This window comes from Drosophila erecta, unplaced genomic scaffold (assembly GCF_003286155.1).
Source record: "Drosophila erecta strain 14021-0224.00,06,07 unplaced genomic scaffold, DereRS2 tig00000126-arrow-pilon, whole genome shotgun sequence".
Classification (NCBI taxonomy): domain Eukaryota; kingdom Metazoa; phylum Arthropoda; class Insecta; order Diptera; family Drosophilidae; genus Drosophila; species Drosophila erecta.
This window is the reverse complement of record NW_020825209.1, coordinates 9,753,631-9,775,818: the sequence shown is the minus strand read 5'-3', so window position 1 is coordinate 9,775,818 and position 22,188 is coordinate 9,753,631. Positions and strand designations below refer to the sequence as shown.

The window sequence follows — 22,188 nt, the reverse complement described above, 5'->3', positions numbered from 1 at the left end:
ATTTTTGACATTTGGCTTTGGTAAAGCGGAAGAGTGGGCAGCCCAGAAAACTGGCCAAAAGGGGCGTGCGCAAAATAACGCCCAGCACTTAAGGCAAATCAAAAAATTGAATACAAATTATAAACTTCGTGACTTCACTTTCTCTGCGGTTGAAGTCTTAGCTTACGGTTCACCACGGTTCATGTACATGCTAAACGCACAAGATACAACAAAAGCCAAAGTTAAACATACAATAATTAATTAATACTCATAAATAGAGACATGTGTGATATATATGCGCATAAGTTTATTTTTAAAAATGATCGTTCAAGCTGTTTTTAATCAATTTCCTTGGCTTAAATACTGGCTTTTCAAAACAATCAAATAAATGACAGTTGTCATGTAATCTTACATGAGAGTGAGAGTATCCTTTGTGTAACATAAGACTTTCATGTAGATAAAATGTATTTGACCACAAAAAAGATAGTAAATTCTAACAATCTATATAATTATCAAGAAAACGCACATCAAACAAACCAAACATTGGTAAATAGATGGGATAGAGTTCGAAATGCAAACCAAAAAGCATTAATTTAAATTGGTAATTTATTTGTTTTAATAAAACGAAAACATCCATCCCCATAAATAACCAAGTAACGAGAGTAAAAAACGAATTTTCTTTAATAAATAGGTACATAAATATTTAATCAAATGCTTGATAAAGTAATAAAAAAAACTGTTTTGTGGGATTTTGTACACTAAACTTATTCAAACCTAAGCATAAATTTAACGGTGAACAAAACGAGGAATTTGATAAAACAAAAACACATAGCGATAACATTACATCAGTTAATCCACATTTGACTAGTTGAAACATAAATTAGCGATAGACAACTTCTTAACTAAGTGGAAGTATGCGCCCGTCTGGCGCCCCAATCTTCTTTGATCAAATCGGAGGCCTTTTCGCCAATGGCGATGACCGGAGCATTGGGATTCCCATTGACGATCGTTGGCATAATGCTGGCGTCCACCACGCGAACTCCGGATACCCCGTAGACCCGTAATCTCGGATCCACCACTGCGGTAACATCCCAACTGGGTCCCATGCGACATGTGCCGGCGGGATGGTAAATGGTGAAGGTAAACTCCTTGATGCAACAGGCCCAGTACTCATTCGACTGGAATGGCAAATGCCTGCAGCCTGGCAGTGGGATGTTGTGCAATCTGGAGCCGAAACGCTGGAATGCCTGAGTATTCGAGACATTGATTGCCAACTTGATGCCCTCGACCAGCACATCGATGTCCTCCTGGTGGGCAAAGTAGTTTGGTATGATTTTGGGCTGATGCTGCGGATTCCTCGAGTTCAGGCGCACCCATCCGGTGCTTTTGGGCCTCAGCAACAGGGGCAGTATAGACCAGGTTTCACTGTGCTGCAGTGGTTTGTACACCGTGTTGTAGAAACCATCTCGCAGATTCAGTATCTTCCTTATCTGCTCGCCGCCATCGGAGTTGATGGAGCTGGGGCAAAAATGAAATTGTACATCGGGCCAGTCCACCGAAGGGTCTTGGTACTTGGTGTTCAGAAAGGCCACACCTTCCACGCCCGAGAATGTCATCGGACCGCGTTCTCTTAGTATATATTCCATGGAAACCGGTATGGTTTGGAAACGATTGCGGGTGACGGTCAGTGGAGCATCCACCACAAAGGTGAGTCCACCCAGACCCACATGATCCTGCATATTGTTGCCCACCGGGAGATCCGATATAACTGGTATATTGTGCTCCTGCAGATGCTCGGCTGGACCAACTCCGGAAAGCATCAGTAATTTGGGAGTATTCAGAGCACCAGCACTCGCTATCACTTCTCTTCTCACGAATACCACATTCTTGCGACCACCCCGCATGTACTCCACACCAATGGCTCGCTTCTGCTTGTCGAACAGAATCCTGGTGGCCTCCGCATGGAGCAGGACATCAAAGTTTTGACGCTGACGCACCGGACGGATGAAGGCCTTGCCCGTGGAGCATCTAGCACCACGGCGAATCGTGCTCTGCGTGAGCATAAAGCCCGTCTGTTGGGCTCCATTAATGTCCCGGTTCTCATAGCCCATCTCCATGCCCGCTTGGAGGAAGGCTATCGAGAGTGGCGTACGCCATGGGGCCTCCTGAACCGTTAGATATCCGCCCGTTTCGTGGTAGGGCGTCTTCGCCAGGTAGGGATTACGTACATCTTCCGATTTCAGGAAGTACTTAAGCATGCTGTCATAGTCCCAGCCCGGATTACCCAACGATGCCCAATGATTATAGTCGTTCTTGGAGCCACGAACATAGACCATGGCATTCAAAACGGAACTGCCGCCCAGCACTTTTCCTCTTGGCCAAAAGCAGCGATCGCCCTTCATCGCCTGACAGTATTGCCGCGTGGATGAGGGCGTTGTCTGGTACTTCCAGTCCAACTCCGTTAGCTGCAGGTAGCCCGCCAGAGCTGGCACGTCCGAGATCTCCGTTTCATCGCCGCCGGCTTCCAGTAGCAGAACCGTCCAATTGCGCACCTCACTCAGGCGATTCGCCACCACAGCTCCAGCGGATCCGCCGCCAATCACCACAAAATCATACTGACGACGTATCTAAAAAATGGGAAGTTTATAAATATATTTGAAAAGCCTTTAAGTGTATGCAAAGGATACTTTAAATACCTACAAATATGAGTAATTAGGAGTCGATTTGCCTATTAAGATATAGCTGAGCTACCATTATGTAGAACAGCTAATCTAATGGGTATCTAACTAAATGATAGATGATAACTAAATGTTTAATTGACCAAAGAGTCAACCACTGACTTGTTAAAGAGGTACATATTTTCACGAATTTTCATGAATTTGGAACATGCAACTTACGACGGTTGGCTCCTGGACCTTGTTCTCGGGATCTACGCTTTGATAGCGATAGAAGTTCATGCCGATCGCCAGCAGCGGGATCATGCCAAGCAAAGACGTCATTGTGCCAAACGCCATGTTTCAGTAATTGTCAAATCCACGGATCCGTACCAGCTGCGCCTGCTCCTGATGCTGCTCCACCTGATCCGCCTGTTCCGCCTGTGCCGCCGGCTGTTGTCCTCTTGCCAAGCCCGTAACAATGGGCTGGAGCACTGGATGATAGGGCTGTGTTGGTGCTGGAATTGCCCGATAAGCTCGATTCCCCGCTGGCCAAGATCTTGGGCGTGTAGTTGCGTATGCCGCCCGGACGAGCGGATTTGAAGTGAGCCCGTGCCCGCTCGTCCTCCTCCAAGATGTCCAGATAGGACTTGATGTACAGGTGATGGCTTAGGTAGTGCTTCTGCTTGTCCAGCGAGCGGTTCGATTTGCTGGACACCAGGGAACTGGGACAACCGCGACTAGAGCTGCTGCTGCTGCGACTGCTGCTCGCGCTACTGCTGACGACCGATATCGAGGATATGGAGCTGCAGTGGCAGGACGAATTGTAGATGCCGCTATCGGAACTCTGCGAACTGCTCCTCTGCAGGTTTAGTTTGGCGTAATGCGAATCCGTATCCGATTGACTTGTACTCGCTGCACTCGCCGGTATCTTGCTCCTTTCGTAGGTTTGTTTGCTCAAGTTGTACTTGTGACGCAATCGGTAGTTCTGATTGTTGTTATTATTGATATTGTTAGTGGTATTCGTGTGGCTATATTCGTTGGTGGTGGTGGAGGAGCTGGTGGATAGGTGACTTGTGGGCGTGTAGATCGGCTGATTGGTGTTGCTGATGCCGCTGAAGCTTTTTCGCTGGGGTTGTCGTTTGTGGTGGGGTAGTTGTTGTTGTTGGTGCTGCTGGTGTTGTTGGTGTTGCTGATTTTGCTGCTGCGATATCTCTTGGCCCATATTTTGACAGAAATATGAACAGAACTGCAACGATACAAGTTAGACACAATTTTAAAAACCCTTTTCAAAGAAGAAAGAACTTTAGTCACATTTTTTGCTGCAATATTTGGATTTCGAACTTGTAAACTAAGTGATTAAATAATAAATAGAATTAAGGGATAGCCTTCTTTATAAAATCAATTTGCTAAAGTGTTGGCTTTTATATAATCAAAATTCATGCAACCACATTTTACAACTCTATTTTGATTGATTTGGTTGCTATCATTATTATGGTTTGGCTGGCAACATCTTGATATTTCCCACCCTAATCCATTGATGGAGCAACCAGCTCTCGACCATTTCCAGATAACGACAATCAAAAGCGTGGGAGCTGCGCTATCATTTGTCCATTTATGGATAATGGGTAGCTGATGAGCATTGTAGTGGCTTTTTTTCGGATTTCTTGTTAACATGTTTGCCATTGTTGCATGACTTCGCACGCAAAAACAAAAACGAAACCGAATCTGGCTCGTAAATCAGCAACATGCAAGCATTATGGACTAGCGGAAGCCGCTATATACATCCAAAATTCGTGTATATATTCCAAAGCCTCCAGTTTGGCAATCGTTAACCAACAGATGGCGCTGTTACACGCGTAGTCAAATAAAAGACTTAGGCAACGAACTTGCTTACATTTTTCGCAAGCAACGAAAATAAAACGTTATCAAATCGCGTTGAAATTGAATTAAAAAAATATAAATATTCAAATGATGTCAGCTGCATCTCATTAGATAGCCATTCATTTTCTTTTCTTATTTGTATATAGTATTATATTGTCTCTCCGCGGCTGCATATATTTCTCTATTTTTCTTTCTCTTGCTGGCTAGTTTTTCAAGTTCAATGCCGTTTGACAGGCGGAAAAAGCAAACAGAAAAAAAATCCTCGACTCTTGATTTTTGTTGTCTCTTGTCTCTCGAGAGTCTCGAATGTCTCAATGTCTAAGCCTGTAAAATGTAATTTCGTTATTTTGTTTGTCCACTGGCGGCATCGGGGCTTAATTGCCGTCCAGCTCCTGTCGTTGTTGTTTTTCTGTGGTTTTTCCAGTTTTCCCCCTGCGCTCTCGATTTAAAGCGATCGCAGTGAAAGCCAAGCGACATCGAGCTTCCTACATACGGTACTCGTATTTCATGTAATCGCTATTGTATGTAATATTTGTTTTATTTTTCCCTTTTTATGCATGTTTTCTGGTTTTTTAGTTTTTCTCTTTTTTTTTTTTTTGGGGTACCTCTGTCACAACACTGGAAAATAAATGCTCTGGAACTGCTCCCGATTAATTAACCGCACCGAAAATAGTTGTCTATTTTTAGCCGCGCAATATGCTGTTAGCCAAATTGAGATATAAAATATGTGTATATATAACAATTTTTACCGGGCAATTTCGCTTCAGCGATTTGAACGGCTCGACGGTTGCCATGTAACTAAAAACACTAAAAAAACAACACGAAAAAAACAAACATCATCAGCGGCAGACGGCAGAAATTAAATCGAAAATCTGAAAAATTCATTCACTCAAATCCCCGTTAAAGGCAGACGCAACACTGCCCGCTAATTTATGCAACGCCCTTGGGCGGAGTGACAAAGGAAAACCCTCCAAGCCATATACGCATGTCTACCTATTTTTTCTGTTTGACGCAATACTGGGCTAGGTTTTCTCGGGCATTTTTACATCACATTGATGTCGATTCATCCATTTATTTCGTTGGCTCAGATCGTCATTATGCAATTCACACATTGTTAGCAAGTGGCCGCAGTTTTTTGGCTTATTTTTTTTATTTCATTGTTGGTGCTCAACTGCCTGCCAATTATGATTTGACGGCTTTTAATTATGGCCAGACTTTATGCCCCATAATTGACGACATTTTCACGGATTTCTGTTGGCTTACTTATTTGTTTTTTCTGTGTGCCCTGCCCATTGTGGGTCGTCCCATAGCCACATAAATCTAGTCCGAGTGTGGCAAGTAATTTCAGCTACTTTACTCCAGCTGAACGCTTTCTCGACAGTTGGCTGAGTCATGGTACCGTGACACATTAAAGAAGCCCAACTTGGCCAGCAAACACACGCGAGAAAACGTAGAAATAGTATGGAAAAACAATAGAAACTTTAATTTCCTTGCTGTGTGTGCTGCAGTTGCTAGGTGACACCTGAAAATTAAATAATTACTACCTTTACGTTTGGGAAGACTGTGATTAATTGAGAGACTAAGGCACGAAAGGTGTATTCACTGACTTAAACGATTACTTGGTGGTTTTTATTTCATAAATATATTTTAGGTAATGTAACTTCCTTGATTATGTTTATTTAAACATATTATTTCAGCTGAACTTCATGTAGATGTTAACAGATTTATGCATATCTCTACAGTTTCTGACTCCCTTGCTTTCTATTTTATAGTTGCATAAATTAATTGTAAAAAAATGTCATGATAGTATTCTATGCTCTCAATACAAGATTAAAATAAGAGCTATTAAACTACAAATTTTGTATTTCTTTAAGAATTTTACTGACTGACCCTTGCATTTGGGCCAACTTGTCGCCACTTCCCAGGGTTTTCCCTGCTCCATTTTCGGCTCTCTCAGTTGACTATTCGAATCATTTGGTTATGTAGCTTTGGCTCTATAGTGTCACTACTGACTTTCTTGCTGGCCTGCTTGGCGCTTTTAATTGCCCGAGTCGTATGCATACGCAGTGCCAGTGGCGATACACGCGCTCCATGATTGCCTCTTTATGGCTGCGACGTGCACAAATTGATAATAATTCGCACAGAGGTGTGAGGAGATGGATATACCAATCGCCGGATCGCTGGAGTAATGCCACCGTATCGGCGGTAGAAAGTGTGAATAGACCACAAACAAATAGCACCACTTCAACCGCAAGGCGTTTTTGGGTGGAGTCTTACATAAGAATATCTGGCTGCTAGTAGTATTCGCCTCCTTGTTTCCAAATGTTTATTTGCCTCCGCTTCTTAGTCTTTCTTTGGCGGCCTTTTTTTCCATCTCTGCCAAAGTTGTGACCCTTTGGTTTCGTTATTGTTACATAAAAATAAAAGTGAAAATGACCGCACTTGATGTGTGCGCATGTTGTCTTGGATGAATGCAAATAGGTGTTAATGTACGAGCTAATGGTTATTTGTGTGTTTATTAACGAATGTATTTATAAAGCTTGTAAGAGTTGACCTTTTATTTAATCAGTGTTTACTATGATGTATGCAATTATCAACTTAGACAACAAATGCTAAATGAATGCATCTTTTGCGCAAGAGAACTGTCTACGGCAGCAGACGAATCTTTAATTTTTGCCCAAAAAGTAAACAAATAATTTCTTATTTTCCTTGCGAATATTAATAACTTAAAGCTATACTACTCGTTCTCATATTTCTGAACATATTAACTTCTGAGACTTAAATTTATTCAAATGCACATAGTCGTAGGTGTTTATCAAGTCTCACTTAAGTTTGGTACACTTGCCTGTGGTTTTTTGGTTGGTATATTTGTGGCCGCTGATTTGGTTGTCCAGTAGCTGCAGTTGCTCCGAAGCTGGAACGGATTATTTATTTATTTTTTCTGTGGTGTGGCGGCTTCAAACTGAACGCGACTGCCTGCCACTTTCCTTTGTCTCACTCACGATTACCATGACTGCTGTTGCCGTCTTTCATCTTTCAAAACGGCAACAGATAATGCAAAAAAAAAAAAAACAAAAAAAAAACAACAAAACTAACAGACAAAAAATAAGGGACAAAGTACGATTTATTGCACTGTTATTTCTTTTTCAAGTGATAATTGTCCAAGGCGATTTCGTTTCACTACCGATCACTGAAATATTTATATACCGTACATATATCTGTGATATATATTTTGCCGCTCACTGCGAAACGCACGCCACGAGCTCGTCTTGTTCAATGAACAATTCGCTTTTGGGTTTGCTTTTGGCCACATTGGACTGGCTGAAGACGGCCAAGATGATGAAGAAGTAGCTTTTCGTACGGCCTTCGCAAGCTTTTCCCTCGCACTCCAAAATGATAACAACAACTTATATCCGTTGAGTGCAAGTCGAAGCACAAACAAAAGTCCGAGCTTCAGGCCCGCAGAGAGAGTTGAAAGCAGAGGGAGAAATATCCGTAAAGCTGCTTACAAAATGGGTACACCGAAAAAAAAATGAAACCTTAATATTCAAACAGCTATTTAAGGTTATATAAGATATTAAATCAGTACGAACATCTAACGATTTTTCCCTACTTATTTGTTCTCTGGAGCGAGCTAATTGCATTACGATTTTTACTGACTTTAAAATTAGTTTCAGTGCAAATCTAAAACTTGCATTTGTTAGTTTGGTAACATATTTTGGGCATACAGTTTTTTTACAAATTATTTTCAGTGACTTACCATGAGAAGACGGCACTTTCGATTTCGTTTCCATTTCATGGGGCTTCGACTCGGCTGTCTTCGGGTTTTGTCATTGAGCTACGTGCTCCATTCAACGTTTGTATTACCATTGCAAAAGCTTTTGGGAACTGTGTAGAACAGGACGGGGATACCGCTTCAGAAAGAGAGAGGGCGATGCATTGGGAAAAGAGAAGTACGTCGGCCAGTTTTGGAGGCTTTCTTTGGCTGAGCCAAAACTGCTCGCAGCGATCATCGCCAGCGATTTACAAGTCTGGCAATTGACTTAACGTTTTATTATTCATGATTCCCAATTCAAAAGTTGAGCGTTTAACTGGGGCCCCAATAGCAACAAGGCCATACAGATCGGCACCGAGATGGAGATTTCCGGTTTGCTTACTCGTACTCCATACCATTCCATTTCATTTGACAAGCGATGCAATCGAAGGGTAAAAGTGCCCGATACCGAATTTATTAGGAGTACTTGTGCCTGGGGAAAAGATCAGAGTATTGCGATATCACTGTTTACAGCTTGAAATATGTACATAGGATTTGTGGATCAACAGGAATTGCATATAAGACAGTTAGACTTAAGATAGTTCAGAAGTATATTTTTCATATTTATTTTTTTAATACATTTAATTTTTAAAATCTATTACTTCCCCCTGTCGATTCCGCCTGCCAGCGGGAAACCCACTACCCACTCCAAATAAATGCATTCACATTAGCTCCATTCATTAGCCAAGTCAACGAGTTGAGCCACTCTGTGAAACCTGCGACCTCTGGGGGCATTATCAGGTGCAATTGCCCCTGCATTGAACTCTATGCAAAAACAGAGACGGAGACCGAAAATAAATAAATACGAGGGGTGAGCAACGTGCTTTTTTTTGTATTTTCGCCAGCGGAGCGGCGCAGCTCGTTGTTCCGCTGCGAATGCAAATATATTTTTGCATGTTGCCGGCTTCCGACAACCAGGCCAAAAGTTAGGCTAAAGAGCCGATTTCGAGCTTGACATTGCACTGGGAACAATGGTACACCAAACTATCTTTTATTTCATATTTTTATAATTAGCACGGTTATAACTTATATTCGTGTTAAGATCTTAGACACTTAAATAAGGGCGACTATTAAAGTTTTTCGTCCGAAATAGTAAGAATTTAACCAAGTTGTGATTATAACAACCATCTTAGATGTGTAATTTTTATTTTTCTCTTTTTCCTTCTAAAAAAATCCTCCCTTAAATTGGAAATAATGGTCCAAATATGGAATGTCATACTTTGTTGAGCTCGTAATATTTAAATTATTAAAAATTATTAATTATTTTAAATCCGCCAAAACGTGATGAGCGATTTTTGAATTGGTAATAAGTTCTACAAATCAGTTTTTCTTTTATCTCTATGACCATTTCTAACCAAATTATGTATAAAGAGCCTTTTCTAAGTATCAAATTTTTGACTACGTTGTTCCCAGTCTAAAAGAGGTAAGAATAATGGTCAGTCTCAAATAAAATGTGGAAAACTGCATAAATTGTTTCCAGTGCCGCATTTCGTGGGGGCAAAAGTGGATAGGTTTGAAATGGAGCAGCTGGGAAAGGAAAAGGGGATCGTGGGGCCTGAGAAGCCGCCGGTGGCGGGCAACTTTCATTTTCGTTCAGATGACTGTAAAATTTTGGACGGTCATTGCTTTGCAGCATAAATATTTATGCGTTGCACTTGAGAGCGCTGCAATTGGAATTGAAATCGGAATCGGGGCCTTTATGTTGGGCCTATAGTGCTGCACACAGGTGGAATCTAGTTAGGCATGTGGATCAGATTTATGGCCGTCTTCCGCGACCCAAGTGCAAAACAAAAAAAATGCTAAAGAAAACGCTGATGGGGATATCTATGGCAAAAAAAATAAGCAGTACCTGCGGCAATTAGCCAGGCACACAACGCCTTGATGTGTAGTGCATTTTGTTAACAAATTATTTTAGCCGACCAAAATGCATTATTTAATTGGGAATTATTTATTATACCTCTACGCACCGCTAGCTACTGTGATTGCTCACCATTAGAGGCGGACTAATTGCAATCATCATCGGCTGTAACCGAAATCGTAAATGAAATTGTAAAAATGCTATTAATTTGCCGAAGGGTGATCATGATCGCATTATGGCATTGGCATTAACGCACCTAACCGCATCAAATTACTTAGATCCGCTGGAAAATATCCGTTCCGATGTGGAAAATGAGGAACTGCATTGGTTATCGGCTTGCGTAACATTTCCTTGCTCATTTCTGAGGACTGATATGCTGCTAGTACATAGGTGTCTTGCACAATCCAATAAAATCGCAATTCAAATGATTTAATCCATTAGATATTTATGGAGGAGTTTCCTTTAGGGCAGCTATTCGACATTTGGAATTATCAGCTCCATTTTCTTAAGTGGCATTTGTGTACTTAAATTGTCATCTGTTAAATTGATTGATATGTTTAGCACATGTTCTGACAAGAAGTGGAATAAGAGATGGTAACTTATATCTTTATCTGAGCACTTTTAATGGTGGGACTTAAAAAAATTAGTTTAGCTTGCCTATTTTAGCTCGGTTAAAGAAAGTCTTCAGCTTTCTCAAAGCTCTCAAAATCGTAAGCCTGCTTTTTAGCCGACTTTACAAATGTTAAGCTTTCATTTGAAAATATTTGCTTACTAATAATCTCTGTTGATATCTTTCATTACAGGTAAGCTTTGGATAAGCTTTTGATGGTGAATTTCAAACTGTATCTTAATAAAAATTTGTGAGCCCGGTGTCAAACTGTAAGTTGCCGGAATATACCTTGCACTACAAACTTTAAGCTATTACTTTCAAACTTTCGACTGATTTTTAGACCAAATAGTTAAGTGTGCAAAGTAAATAAATCAAGTTGGGTTAAAGGGATTTTTCGTGTATACTTAATGTGAAATGAACTGAACCAGTCTTTATTATCTTCATGAAAGCAACGCTTGAGGTAAAATTAGTTTTATTCGTTTTATTGGTATTCTATACATACTTTTAAGAACTAACCAAACATTTGCATCGTAATCGTAAACTTCGGCTTACGAACTAATTGAGGTACTCCAAGTGTACGCGGCGTCAAACAAACAATAAAAGTAAAACAAAAAATACACATTTCGATTGGACACACACAACAGACGAGCGATATTAAAAAAAAATTTAAGAATTAGCATAAATGACTCGATATTTACATGAAGCGCTTAAATGACTACGATCATGGGTGGAGCAGACAGGGCTTCCTTGCGAAGAATGGTTATTGTAATTCATTTATTCTTTTGGCTACAGAGCGAAAAACAGTGACAATGAGCTGAGCAAGTTGAGCTTAATAAATTAAATTTATTTAGAAGGCGGAAATTTGTGCTAACCCCCCTCCAACTGATGAACCAAACACACCCCAACAAACCCCACCGCACCCGATTGATCCCTTTGAAACCCCCCTCAATTTCAATAGCTACGACCTTGGCAGTGGCCATTGATGTACAGATGATGTTCCAATGTCCAACTTTTCACTGGCTTCCGTTTCTGGTTCCGTTTCCGTTTCGGTTTCCGTTTCTGTTTCCGTTTCCGTTTTTGTTTCTGTTTCCGTTTCCGTGGAGTTCAATGATCGTTTACTCCGCCACTGGGTTCGTGGTGGTGGCGCTGGGCTCGTGCTGTGACCTTGACGCGGGCTCGGCCCCTGACCTTGAACGCCCACGGGCGCCGTGGTGGGGGTAAGCCACAGTTGCTTTATCATATCTGCACCCTTCTCGCCGATCATCACCACCGGCGCGTGGATATTGCCATTCGTAATGGCCGGCATTATGCTGGCATCTATAACCCTCAGTCCGGGTATGCCATAGACCCGCAGCTGGGGATCCACCACTGCCCAGGGATCCGTTGGTGGTCCCATTTTGGCCGTACCACTCATATGGTATATCGTCATCGTGTACTGCCTGATGAAGCAGTTCCAGTAGTCATCGGTGTACAGGTTCAGGTGCTTACAATTCGGCACTGGTTTGTTCCAAAATCGCGCTCCGAATCTCTTCATCGCCTGGGTTTCACCCATGGCCACCGCCGCCTTGACGCCCTCCCTCAGAACATTGACATCATCCGGATGGGTGAGGTAGTTGTGATACAGCAACGGATACCTGAGGGGATTCTTCGAGGCCAGCTTGATGTAGCCCCTGCTCTTCGGTCTCAGCATCATGGGGAAAATGCCAAAGACATCGCGATTGTTGACCTCCCCAAACACCTCCTGGTAGAACTCATCGGTTAGGCCGTGGGCCGTCTTCACCTGGCTGCCGCCATCGGACATCACCGATGCCGAGGTCATCATAAAGTTCATATCGGGCCAATCGTCACTGGCATTGGCGTATTTTGTATTAATAAAAGCCACCGCCTCCAAGCCAATGCTGGAGGTCAAAGGACCATCCTCTGTGATGGCATACCTCAGTGCGGTATTGATATTGACCATTCTCTTCATCACAATCGATATGGGATAGTCGATGAGGAAGGCAATGCCGCCAACGGCAATGTGATCCTGCAGATTCTGTCCCACGCCCGCCAGATGTTGCACCAATGGTATGCCCACTCTGGCCAACTCATCGGCGTGTCCAATACCCGATAGCATCATCAGATGTGGCGATCCAATGGCTCCGGCCGACAGGATCACCTCCCTGGTGGCATACACATTTTGCAGCCTTCCATCTCGTATAAACTGAACTCCAGTGGCTCGTTTCGTATGCGGATCGGTTAGGACCTTGGTGACATGCGAAAAGAGTGCCACATGCAGATTGGGTCGCAGGCGAGCTGGTCGCAAAAATGATTTGGCCGTGGAGCTGCGCGAACCACGTCGCATGTTGAACTGATAGAAGCCGAAACCCGTCTGTTGTTCTCCATTCACGTCCACGATGTCGTAGCCCATTTCCTCGCCAGCCTGCAGAAATGCTGGTCCAATGGGCGTGTTGTACGGCGAGTCCTGGACGGTCCAAAGGCCACCTGAAAACAAGATATTATTTATCAATTTCATACTGCGAAATATTGAGAATAAATATCCTTCCATTTAAATAGCCTTCGACTTACCTGTGCCATGGTAGCGCTTGTTCCTGGCCAAGTAGGGATTCCGCTGATCCTCAGACTTCCGGAAGTAGGGCAGAATCTCCTCGTAGGACCATCCGGGATTTCCAAAATCCGCCCACTGGTCAAAGTCTCGTTTGTTTCCCCTGATGTACAGCATTGTATTCAGCACCGAACTGCCGCCCAAGACTTTTCCTCTCGTCCAGCAGCAGCGTTTGTCCTTCATTGCCTGACAAGCTGTCGGCTGAGGTTGGGTGCTGTAAAAAAATACACATAAATATATTGTAGATTAGAAAACGAAAGAGAAAGAAGGTGAAAATCTTCAAAATTGGCTTATTGAAATAGCCGTGTAGTAGCCACAAAGATTTCGACTGGGGTGAAAACAATTAGCGAATCTGGCCAAGACCAAACAAGCTGGGAGAGATATCCGATTACTTTTTTTGTGGCAAGTCAACAAAAGCGACAATGAAAGCGCATTAGTCCCAGAGGTGCCACGCCCACTCCCCCGAAAAAAAAGGGGCAAAAATTTTGGTAAATTGCCCAGTGGCCAACTTAATTACAACACAAACCCAAAGCCGGTGTTAAACGCTCATTTGGACAAAAACTGAGAAATATCTATGAGGCAATGAACCGAGCGACCTCCCCTTCGTACTTTTGCCCTTTAAGTTGCTTTAAATGGTATCCATGAGTATGAGTATCTACGAATGGCATTTAAAGTGTGGATTGTAGTACTGCGGAGGTTGCGGATATGTTGCTCAAGCATGGTTAAAAACACCACACAGCTAAAAACAGGATTAAGATAATAAAATTTATGGTTACTTTAAAAGCAAATTGAAAATAGTAAAAATTTTATAAGTAAAAAGCATAGGTCGATAAAAGTTTTAATTACTTGAAGGTATAAGAAAGATGCATAGCCAGACAATCTAAACAGACAATAATTCAAATGTATTTCTTAAGAAATAGTGTCCTAAATATTTCGAGTTAAAAGTTCATCATAGGAAACATGCAGTTTGTTTTATTTCTGTATAGAAAATAGGAAATTTAACTGCATAAAGTAGAAATCAGAGGAAAGAAATGTAAAATATTAAAAAAAGGGGCGAACAAAATTAAAAAACACACGATTATTTCCACCCAGCAATTTCGAGCACCACCAATTAGCGGATATCCCAGTTGAAGTTACGCATTTGTTAAGATAATAATCTCATTGCAAAGTTCCCAGCATTATTCGCATTTTCTCCTGCCGTGAGTGCAGCCAATATAAACCGACAAATTGGCAAACAAAACGTTTTGTTTTATTGTCTCTTTTCATCTTAGCTCTTCCGAATCTAATAAACCGAAATTCCTTTTCTTTTGGGTGCCCATTATACCCGCTGCTAAACACATAGGAAGACATTTTTGTCTTGTCGTTAATGAAAATACAAATTACCAGTGACAGGCAACAATCAAGACGCGACTTAGCCAAGTTAACTAAGCCACGTTCGGCTGAGAAACCGGCGACGACGAAGAAAACAAACGGAAATCAAAAGTCAGTTGCGGAAAACTTGATCAGCAATGATTTTACTTGGCTAACATGGCGTGCTGCGGGGCGAAAAGCGAAAAGCGTGCCAAAGCCAAGGAGAAAGAGAAAGAGTTTAAATTTAATAAAATAATATAGTTGCCACGAAGTTGGTGATACCCTTTAACATTCAAGCTAGCATAATCGCCTTTAAAACTAAGCGCATACCTTTTTACAGCCAGAAAATTGTCTCGCGAAACTTCCCTTTCCTATATTCGATCTTGATTAGACGAATTTATTTTATTTAAAATAATAATTCATAATTCCCACTTAGCTGAATTTTAGTCGGTGGATTAGTGTTAATTGTCCATTATTCACTTGTCTTTTTGAATACACTTGCCTCTCTTGCGGTTAGGGTGTCAAACCTGTCCCTGCATTTTATTTATTTGTGTCTTTTTATATTAGTTAGAGGTTGAGCGATTAGGGTAGGGGTATGCGTAATTAGCATACGACATGCACATATTGGACCTCTGATTTATGCTGCCCAGATCGGTGATGAATAGGTAGATAGGGCTAACCCCTCGTTGACGAGCCATTAATATCGATTCGCGCCACTGTAGCCCCACTGTGGCACATTGTTTGGCATACTGACTTATTGGCTACGTGCTGCGGCCATTTCTCATAGATACCAGAGGTAGTACAGGTGCAACCATACATCGAAACCCACAGGTAAACAAAATTGAGAGGGAAAATAAGAAAAGAAAAAACTTTCGCCTCAACTTCGGCCTTCCACTGTGCGAGACGCCCAACTGACGCAATTTGTTTGCTTTTTATTTGCCATTTAACAGTTAACTCACATAAACGTAACAAATTATTATTAACTCATTTCGCTTAGTTACTTGGGTTTTTTGTGGGTGTGGGCGTGTACATCTTGTCCTAAAGGCAATTGTTTGAATTTTGGTAACGATTGGAGAGTCCTTTCAGCGGAAATCAAACTATTTCATTGATTTCAGTCACTGTTTGGCTAAAATAATATATTTATTATATGACAATGATAATTATTATTAGGCTTCAACACACATTTTAAAAAGTGATCTGCAAAAGATCATCAAAAGACATTAGTGACATAATGTTAACTATTTAAGCTACAGTGCGTTTCTTTCGATGAAGCTGGTACAGTTCAGGGTTATTTATTTATATTTTATTTGTGCATATATATTTTCTTTTTCTTTTTGCAAAAACCTAGAAACAGTGGATTTAAACGCGCATTAGGGACATTCGACGTGCTCAACAATCATAATTGCCGCTTATGAAATGAATATGCATGCCGAAAATTCGAGTTGATTGCATTATTTTCGTAATTGTTTAATGCTCGTTAGCCGAAAGTTGGTTAAGGCCCCACAGTAATTCCCCAACCCAAGAAGCCAACAAAATTTAAGGGGAAACGCATTCAGATGGAACTGCTGTTGATTGCCATATAAAATCACTTAGCAGCCGCATTAGGTTGTAAAACGGTTTCATGCGATTTATTAATGGAAATGTTTTTATTAATTAAAGCAATGGCTGAGTGAAATGTGGGAAAAATGCTTAACAGTAAATTCCACAGCCATATTTATTGTTTCCATTATTTTACTACTATTTTTCAAATCTCTATCAGTTGCTTTAAAATATTTGCTGTACATTTGTATTGGCCATACAGCTTATAAACAATAGTTCGACGTCCTAAACATAAATGCATATGTGACTAATAATTTTCCACTTTACATAATCTGTCCATTGGTGTATTGGTGTTAATTAGATTAACAGCAAATATTTGCGATCCGTCTGGTGTCACAACAAGTTTCATGTGTTCGATTGTGTAAACTCAAATGAAATGAAATATATCCATAACCATATCAATATTTAGTGTTGATCGGTGATTCTTCATTTTGGGCAAACGTGGTGTGCAGTTGTTTTGTTTTCTACTTGGTTTTTTATCGCCCGGTTGACACAATTCGAGGTACGAGACACTTGTCTCGAGTATAAAAACCCACCGAAGCCTGTCCATTTAACCGGCTCACGTATAAGCCACTCTCCTCGCCGATTTTTAGTGGCTTTTGGCGATTGGCAACCCGGCTATTCAGGTGCAATTGCCAGGTATCAGCCCGTTTCATTTCATTTCATTTCAGCTCGTTTCATTCGCTTCGTTTTGTGCCATTTCCATGCAGACCTGCGGCCGCCTAACCCACTTTACCATACTATACCATGCCATACTAAATCACACTATACCATACCTATCGTAGCAACTGCAATACAATCCGGTTTTATGTTGGGAAATTGGACTGGACCGGCGTAGGATATCCCGATCTCAGAATATACACTGCGAGAAGTGATGTACAAACTTATAGGGTTCTAAAAAGGAAGTTTCCATAAAAGATGAACAAGATTTTCCACTTTCTAGAGAAGCTACTTCAACATATTGTTTTCATCACCATATTATAGTATAATGAGTCGACGTTTTTCTCTTCAATTTGTATATTTATGTTCCATAAACTGCTATCCGCTTGCAGTTTGCATTCGAATTCGTCAGGGGTGTGTCTCCACTGTGAATGCCAAAATATCTCTGGCATTAACGATCCCGAGGAGGGAATTTAATGATGCGGATAAGACTGGGGGTCATCGCCAACTCGACTTGCGTAATCCCCAAGTGGAATGCAACACAGATGAGAGATGGGTTGCTTGCGGGGGCTAACGAGTCAGGTTTTGGGGGCCCTCCATGCCACATTTTCTCCCACCCAACTGGCTGCTTGTTTACCCTGTAGAACCATTATTGGTTTTAGGCGGCGCCTACTGTGCTTGGCTGCGAAGTTGAATACTTTGAAATGACTTGGGTTATGAAATATTTGGCGGCAAGCTGTAAACTTTTAGGCACTTATCCTGCAATCGCAAACGAAAGTAGGTGGTTGCAAATGTATTTTTGTTTTATTATCAGTGCCGCAAGAGTTTTGGCAGTATTTTAAAAAATGTTGGCAAAGGGACTTGGGTGTTTAAAAACTCTAATTAACTGTCACTCTAATGATCGTGTTTCCACGACCTTGAACTCCACAAATTTGACACTGAATCCAAGCAGATACCAAACTGATGACACCAATTCAGTGACTTTCTCAGCTGGGTGAAACTTTTAAGCCCATGAGTGAGTCAATCAAGATTACCGGCGATGATTGACGTGAGAGTGATTGTCGAGTCTCTGTCTCTTTTTTCCTGTCCAACTCAGATTCAATTTCGTTGCAGTCTGCAGACTGAATTTCCCGTTGCTTGTAAAGCGGTTTTCGAGTGTCGATTTTTGAACACATTGCACCCAAAACAAACTACACTCACACTTTTTCAGATACTTTGCTCTCTGTAGATCCAGCTGATTTGAGTTGGTAGCGCTGAGATACAAAAATGCAGATACTGCTACCGACTCTCCCGAGTTCGCCAATGATGCAATGATTCAGAAACACACTCGATTATATTGCCACACTCGATGCACTCAGTTTGGGTTTTGTTTTTGTGCACTGAACGATATTTGGTTATTATGTGAAACTAGAATTGAATTGTTGGTTATTATGTGGAACTAGAGTTGAATTTGTGTTACAATCAAAAAATGAAAATTGCTTACATTTTTAGATATTGCAGTTTTTCTTTTAGTTTATAACTTTAGTTTACACTGAAACTGGATATTAGCATAATAATCTAATAGCGTAATGTGTACTTTTTTCGCGGTGCTTACATTGTTTACTCGATTTTGCACCCTATGATTTATTTCGCATGCACTTAACCGCATATTGCATTCAATTATGCCAAAATCTAATGGAATGGGAATATGAATGGAGAAGAAAAGGAAAGGTAACGAAAGACAATACAAGAGAATTGGAATACTAATGGAATTGGAATTCTGAAAGTGAAACTTTAAGCCAAAACGCGAAGAAGACCCATAAAGAAAACCGAACCAATAAATCGCCGCTAGGCCTATAGACCCAACCCAAAACACCCAGCCCTCTGTCACATTAAACAGTTAAATAGATTACGGTATTGGTAACACGCTCGGACAAAATTCCAAGAAAAAAAACCAAAAAAAGACAAAGCTCATGAATAATTGAGCAGTAAAGTTCGATTTGTTTATTTGGGAGCCGGTGGCCACAGGTGGCCGTGGATCACCGGCATCAGCTGTTACTAATGAAATGCCGTGAGATAGAAAACGATCTGAATGAAATCAGAGGAACCCACCCCAAAACCGAAAAAAATGCAACAAATTTAGAAGCCTCAGGTTCAAAGGGCCTGCCTAACGGTAGCCCGTTCTAATTCGAATCAGCCTCTCAGAAGCACTGATCATTTTCCATTTATTGTTAAGACGAAATTTTCGGTTAATAGATGCTCAAACCGCCATATAAAGCCGCACTTAATTGCTATCTGAAAGCGAGACACAAGCACAAAAAGCTGGAAGATTATCCATCGAGATGATACTGCTAAATGGTAATGGTCCACGTTTGACTTTATCTAATTGGAACATTCTGGATGGAGGGGGGTGAGCTGGGAAATGAAAGTGGCCGAGGAAAAGTGAAAGATACGAGTTCCCAGATCCGAGAAATGAGATCTTTGGAGAGCAGAAGCCACAAATCAAGAGAAATGCAATGAAAACTGTTGTAAAGTAATTGGTGTTAATGGTGTTATGAGAAGAAAATGTCTTTCAATATGCTGAAAAAAGATGGATCTAGTGAATGATGAGCACTGGGACTAGAATAATACCATTCTGTTGAAAATAAAACTATATTAAAATACTATCTTATATGCTTCATGAATTCTGGCACTCAACTCCTAATGCAATTTTTGTTAGGTGCTTTTAAGGAGCCATTAAATATTTCCCAGAAACTAATTCCAACATGTCGCTTTTCCTGTAAATTCGACGTGAGCAAATCGTATAAGTCAGTGCATTTTCCCTTTCTTTTCGACGAGTGCTGAAATCGGTTTACTGTTTGCGTGTGAAAAGAGCTTGCAAATAGTCTGAAATTTGGCAGGCGGTTGCTAACTAAACGAATCCGGCCTTTGGCACCATCATATCATCATCATCGTCTTGGTCGTCTGAACCCGCAACCCATTCAAGTTGAGCTGTCTATTTGGTCTATTCCGAATACTAATGACTACAGCTCATCGATGCAGATTAGCATATGGACAGAATTCGTGGCCAGCTTTTGGAAAAATGGCAACGTCATTGAGATGAGTTGGCCAAAAAAAAAGGGCGCAAACAAAGGGCAAGCCCGGCCACTGCTAAGGCCAACTATTTGGCCCAGTAAAGTAATCGAAAAATACTTGAGTGAGATAAGGAAGTAACCTTTTATATATGTACTTGAAACAATTAAAATTTAGAAAAAATTATAAATATGATGAGGCCAAAAAGTCCAAGATTTATGCATTTGAAAAAGAATTACCGGACAACAATAACCAACCAATTGGACTAACAATCTTTTTAATGTTTAAAAGTGTATAGATTCTAAAAAGTTGAGTTGAATTTGTGTCTAAATGAAAATGAAAATGACTCACCGATACTTCCAATCCATTTTGCTTTTATGCAAATAGAGCGACAGCAGCGGCACATCGGAGATCTCCGTCTCATGGCCACCGGCCTCCAGGAGCAGGATCTTCCAGTGCGGTATCTCCGAGAGTCTGGAGGCCAACACAGTGCCCGCCGAACCGCCACCGATGATGATGAAATCGTAGGCCAGCTCCACTTGCTGCACATTAAAGGGTCGATTCTCCGGATCGAAGAGATCGTAGTTGTAGTAGGCAATCGCCGCTATCAGGAAGGGCAGTATGGTCAGTTTTCCAACGCCAATTACAGCGGTGGCCAGTTTGATAGCGCCGGCAATGGCCAGGCCCAATTTGGAGGCTCCTGCCGCGGCCACGCCCGCTGCCGCCGCCGCCTTGGAGGCGGCACTCGCCTTGAAGAGCAGACCGCCCACGGAAACGGCGGCGGCGCCTAGAGCGGGAACTACAACCATGTTTTTGGGGGAGGAGAATCGGTTTACTAGGTGGAAGGTTTTTCAGGGAAGGATTCCGCTTCCTTTCTTGAATTTCTTTGGGCGTTTCCTTGGGTTTAGTTCCGCTTTATTGCTGTGACTGCATTGCGGCCACTTTTAGTCACTATTTTTGCATTCACTATCAAAGCACACGGAGAAAAAAACATCACAATTCGGTCATTTCAAATATCTCATGTATTGAAAAATCAAACGTTAAAATGGAAATCGAAGTGTCATTAATGTTGAGAAATTCGATCTTAAGAACAATACGACAATTTTTTTCCATAATATTTGAAGTTTATGGAGTAAATAATGAGTTTTTTAGCGTTTTTCGCTTTTTGTGGACTATATTGTGATGTTTTCTCTCTGTGCCATTGTCACGTTCGCATTCACAGTCACTTGCCTTTCTGCACTTTCATTTAGGCCTCGTAAACACATTGAGCAAACAGAAACAAAAATAAATAAATTGTAATTGAAATAGTTAGTTGGGCCGCGCGCGCTGATTTTGGTATCGGTTATGGGTAATCGTGCAACGGAAAATGGAAAATGGATAATCGGTTAACCGGTTCACTGGATAATTCGCCTCGCCAGCCCGTTTCGTTTGTTTTAGGCCTTCCGCCTCGCTTGGCAGTCGCTGCGTTTCTGAGCCACAAAAGCCGCTGGCCTGCGACGTTTTGTCTCCGCTGCTGCAGCGCCGGCAGAGGCGGTAGCCGTGGCAGAGGACGCCGGCGTCGCTGCCGACAATCGGTTGCGCATGCGCACGTTTTTTCTCCAACGAATCCAACTGCATTTTCCGCGGCAGCTGAGTTTTAAAAACAGTTTTGATCGCGAACATTAGCACATACATTTAATTGGGTTTCATTCGCTGGTATTCGCATTTTTAAATCTTATTTCTTTTATTATTAGTCTGAAATTTTTATCGTATCCTCAAAAAAAATCAAAATGTTCTAAGTGGTTTGTACAAACTATATTTAATTTATTTATTAAAACTGAGAATTGGGACTTTTTTATTTTAGGATTTAGAAATCGTTTAAAATCTTTAACCGTTTCAACTGCCTATTCTCTCCGTTTCGCTTTGCGGTTGCGCCTGCGCTACCGATTCGCGAGCCTCTCTTTCGCACTCTCCCACACGCACCACCACATCGATATTCGCATTCACAGTCACATGCATATGCGATGCGGTTGCGGTTGCGGTTGATGGCTGATGCTGTGCATTGCGAAACGGTTACAATTAACCGCTTGCAGCTCCTGCCTCTCGCTCACACACACATGCGAAGATGTATCTGACATTTGCGGT

At 41.5% G+C, this 22,188-nt stretch overlaps 4 protein-coding genes across 10 annotated transcripts in view; 1 reads left to right on the top strand and 3 right to left on the bottom strand.

Moving 5' to 3' along the window:
• LOC6550611 (flotillin-2) overlaps nt 1-22,188 on the top strand; it is an 88,559-nt gene that overhangs the window by 34,273 nt on the left and 32,098 nt on the right. The window lies entirely within an intron of this gene.
• On the bottom strand, nt 665-7,796 carry LOC6550635 (glucose dehydrogenase [FAD, quinone]). Its single transcript, XM_026981614.1, has 3 exons — nt 7,363-7,796; nt 2,877-3,882; nt 665-2,606 (listed from the first exon to the last, which is right to left on the bottom strand). The coding sequence occupies exons 2-3, from the start codon at nt 2,991-2,993 to the stop codon at nt 882-884; spliced, it is 1,842 nt and encodes a 613-aa protein (XP_026837415.1). The 5' UTR covers nt 2,994-3,882; nt 7,363-7,796; the 3' UTR covers nt 665-881.
• On the bottom strand, nt 2,994-3,879 carry LOC113564484 (uncharacterized protein DDB_G0283357). The gene has a single exon (XM_026981621.1). The coding sequence runs from the start codon at nt 3,856-3,858 to the stop codon at nt 3,007-3,009; it is 852 nt and encodes a 283-aa protein (XP_026837422.1). The 5' UTR covers nt 3,859-3,879; the 3' UTR covers nt 2,994-3,006.
• Nucleotides 11,266-21,542, bottom strand: LOC6550634 (glucose dehydrogenase [FAD, quinone]). The gene is made up of 3 exons (XM_001978110.3): nt 20,416-21,542; nt 13,368-13,618; nt 11,266-13,283 (listed from the first exon to the last, which is right to left on the bottom strand). The coding sequence occupies exons 1-3, from the start codon at nt 20,871-20,873 to the stop codon at nt 11,758-11,760; spliced, it is 2,235 nt and encodes a 744-aa protein (XP_001978146.1). The 5' UTR covers nt 20,874-21,542; the 3' UTR covers nt 11,266-11,757.

Excerpts from the sequence above, each read along its gene's own strand:
- LOC6550635 (XM_026981614.1), bottom strand. The coding sequence starts at position 2,993 with ATGGCGTTTGGCACAATGACGTCTTTGCTTGGCATGATCCCGCTGCTG. Across the intron at positions 2,607-2,876 it reads AGGTCCAGGAGCCAACCGTC|ATACGTCGTCAGTATGATTT; the intron begins GTAAGTTGCATG and ends CCCATTTTTTAG.
- LOC113564484 (XM_026981621.1), bottom strand. The coding sequence starts at position 3,858 with ATGGGCCAAGAGATATCGCAGCAGCAAAATCAGCAACACCAACAACAC.
- LOC6550634 (XM_001978110.3), bottom strand. The coding sequence starts at position 20,873 with ATGGTTGTAGTTCCCGCTCTAGGCGCCGCCGCCGTTTCCGTGGGCGGT. Across the intron at positions 13,619-20,415 it reads AAAATGGATTGGAAGTATCG|CACCCAACCTCAGCCGACAG; the intron begins GTGAGTCATTTT and ends ATTTTTTTACAG. Across the intron at positions 13,284-13,367 it reads CAAGCGCTACCATGGCACAG|GTGGCCTTTGGACCGTCCAG; the intron begins GTAAGTCGAAGG and ends TCTTGTTTTCAG.